We start from the raw sequence: 1,671 nt of genomic DNA, 5'->3' as shown, positions 1-1,671 counted from the left end.
GCGAAGTGGGACCGCGCCAGCCCGAGCGCCAGCGCCGTGAGCTCCATGAAGACGCCATTGAGGCGGAGCATCGCGCGGAAGTACGCGTCGATGGCCTCGTTCAATCCGTCGACGAGGTGGCCGAGCGACGGGTCCCGGCCGTCGCAGAGGGCGATGTACTCCATGGCGTAGTCCGCGGGCCTCGCGACGGAGCTGCGGCCGTCGGCCGACACGCCCGCGCCCGCGACGGCGACGACGCCCTGCCGCTTGTAGCCGCGGCCGCGGTCGTCGATCACTCCGTCCGCGACCGCGTCGCGCTCGTCCTCCGTCGTCGTCTCGAAGAACTGGCGCGCGAGGCCGTGGGCGTCCTCGATGACGGCGTCGGCGACGCCGTGGCCCACGACCTGCGAGAAGCCGTAGGTCGCGTAGGCGTCGCGCCAGGCCGCGACGACGGCCGCCGCGGCCGGCGGCGGGGTCGCGTCGTCGTCGCCGGGGTTCAGCGACGCGCGCCAGGCGACGTAGGGCGCGATGTCCAGCGTCGGGATCGAGAGCTCCGTGTTGGCGGCCATTGGGACGGTCAGGCGGCGACAGACGACGGCGCGGTGGTCCTTGCCACAGCCAATTGCCACAGCCGGATTCTTCGCCAAAGCCGCACCATCGACATCAAGCGCAAGGGTATGGACGCTGCCCACTGTCTCGTCGTGCCCTGAACGGCTCTGAGTGAGTGAAAAATTGCCCAAGGAACTGTGAAACGTGTCGCGTTAGCGTGAGACGGTTTCTGGTCGAGACCATGACGCGCAAAGAGTGGCGCGCCATGACTACCTGCCTCGCCATGCTCTGCACCATCCCATGCGCAGCGCTCGTCGTCCCGGACCGGCCTGCCGCGCGCGTCGACGCGCGGGACCACGCGGCCATCGCGGCGGCGCTCGACGCCGGCGAGCCCTTCATCGCCGCCGAAGCCCTGAGCGCGCGCGACTGCGAGGCCTGGACCGATGCGCTCATGATGCGACTCGGCGACGCGCCCGTCCGGAGGCAGCGCCGCGGCGAGGCGCTGGAGATGCCGCTGGGCGCCTTCTTCGAGGACGCGCTTACGTCAAGCCACGCATTACCCTCCTTCCTCTTCGACGAGTTCCTGCTCGACGGCGACGACGACCTCCGCGGCGCCGCCGTCGGCCCGCAACGCGCCATCTTCGGAGGAGAACGAAGTTGGTTCGACCACTTCCCGGAAAGCCGGCGGCCGCGGGACGGCTGCGTCGTCGGCGCCGGCGCCGGCGCGCGGTCGCCCCTGCACCGCGACCCCTACGACTGGACGGGCACGTCGCTCTGCGTCGAGGGATCCAAGGTCTGGCGGTTCGCGCTCGACGTAGCCGACGCGGACCTCGGCGCCTACGAGCTCGCGAGCGAGGCCTTCGGCGGCGACAGCGCGGGCACGCAGAGCGACGCGGACCTCTACGCGCGGCGCGTCGGCGACGGCTGGCCCGAGCCCTACGCGTACGACGACGATCCCGCGCTCGCGGCGACCTGGTCCGCGGCGGCGCGCTTCGCGCCCGACGTCGCGCTGCCGAAGACCGCGCGCTTCGTGACGGCGTTGCAGCGCGCGGGCGACGTCGTCGTCGTACCGCCGCGCGCCTGGCACCAGACCTACGCGCTCGAGCCGAGCCTCGCCGTCGCGTCGCAGTTCTGCGGCCGCCG

General features: G+C 72.1%; 1 protein-coding gene across 1 annotated transcript; it reads left to right on the top strand.

The window, feature by feature from the left end:
• Positions 1 to 769: 769 nt before the first annotated feature.
• AURANDRAFT_68821 (expressed protein) lies at positions 770 to 1,656 on the top strand (the record flags this gene model as incomplete). The annotated part of the gene is made up of 1 exon (XM_009044552.1): positions 770 to 1,656. A coding segment is annotated over one exon (887 nt), but the record flags the coding sequence as incomplete, so codon positions are not given.
• Between the last annotated feature and the right edge of the window lie 15 nt (positions 1,657 to 1,671).

Source organism: Aureococcus anophagefferens, assembly GCF_000186865.1.
Source record: "Aureococcus anophagefferens unplaced genomic scaffold AURANscaffold_423, whole genome shotgun sequence".
Taxonomy (NCBI): domain Eukaryota; class Pelagophyceae; order Pelagomonadales; family Pelagomonadaceae; genus Aureococcus; species Aureococcus anophagefferens.
The sequence above is the reverse complement of the archived record's forward strand: the minus strand, read 5'-3'. Positions and strand labels throughout refer to the sequence as shown.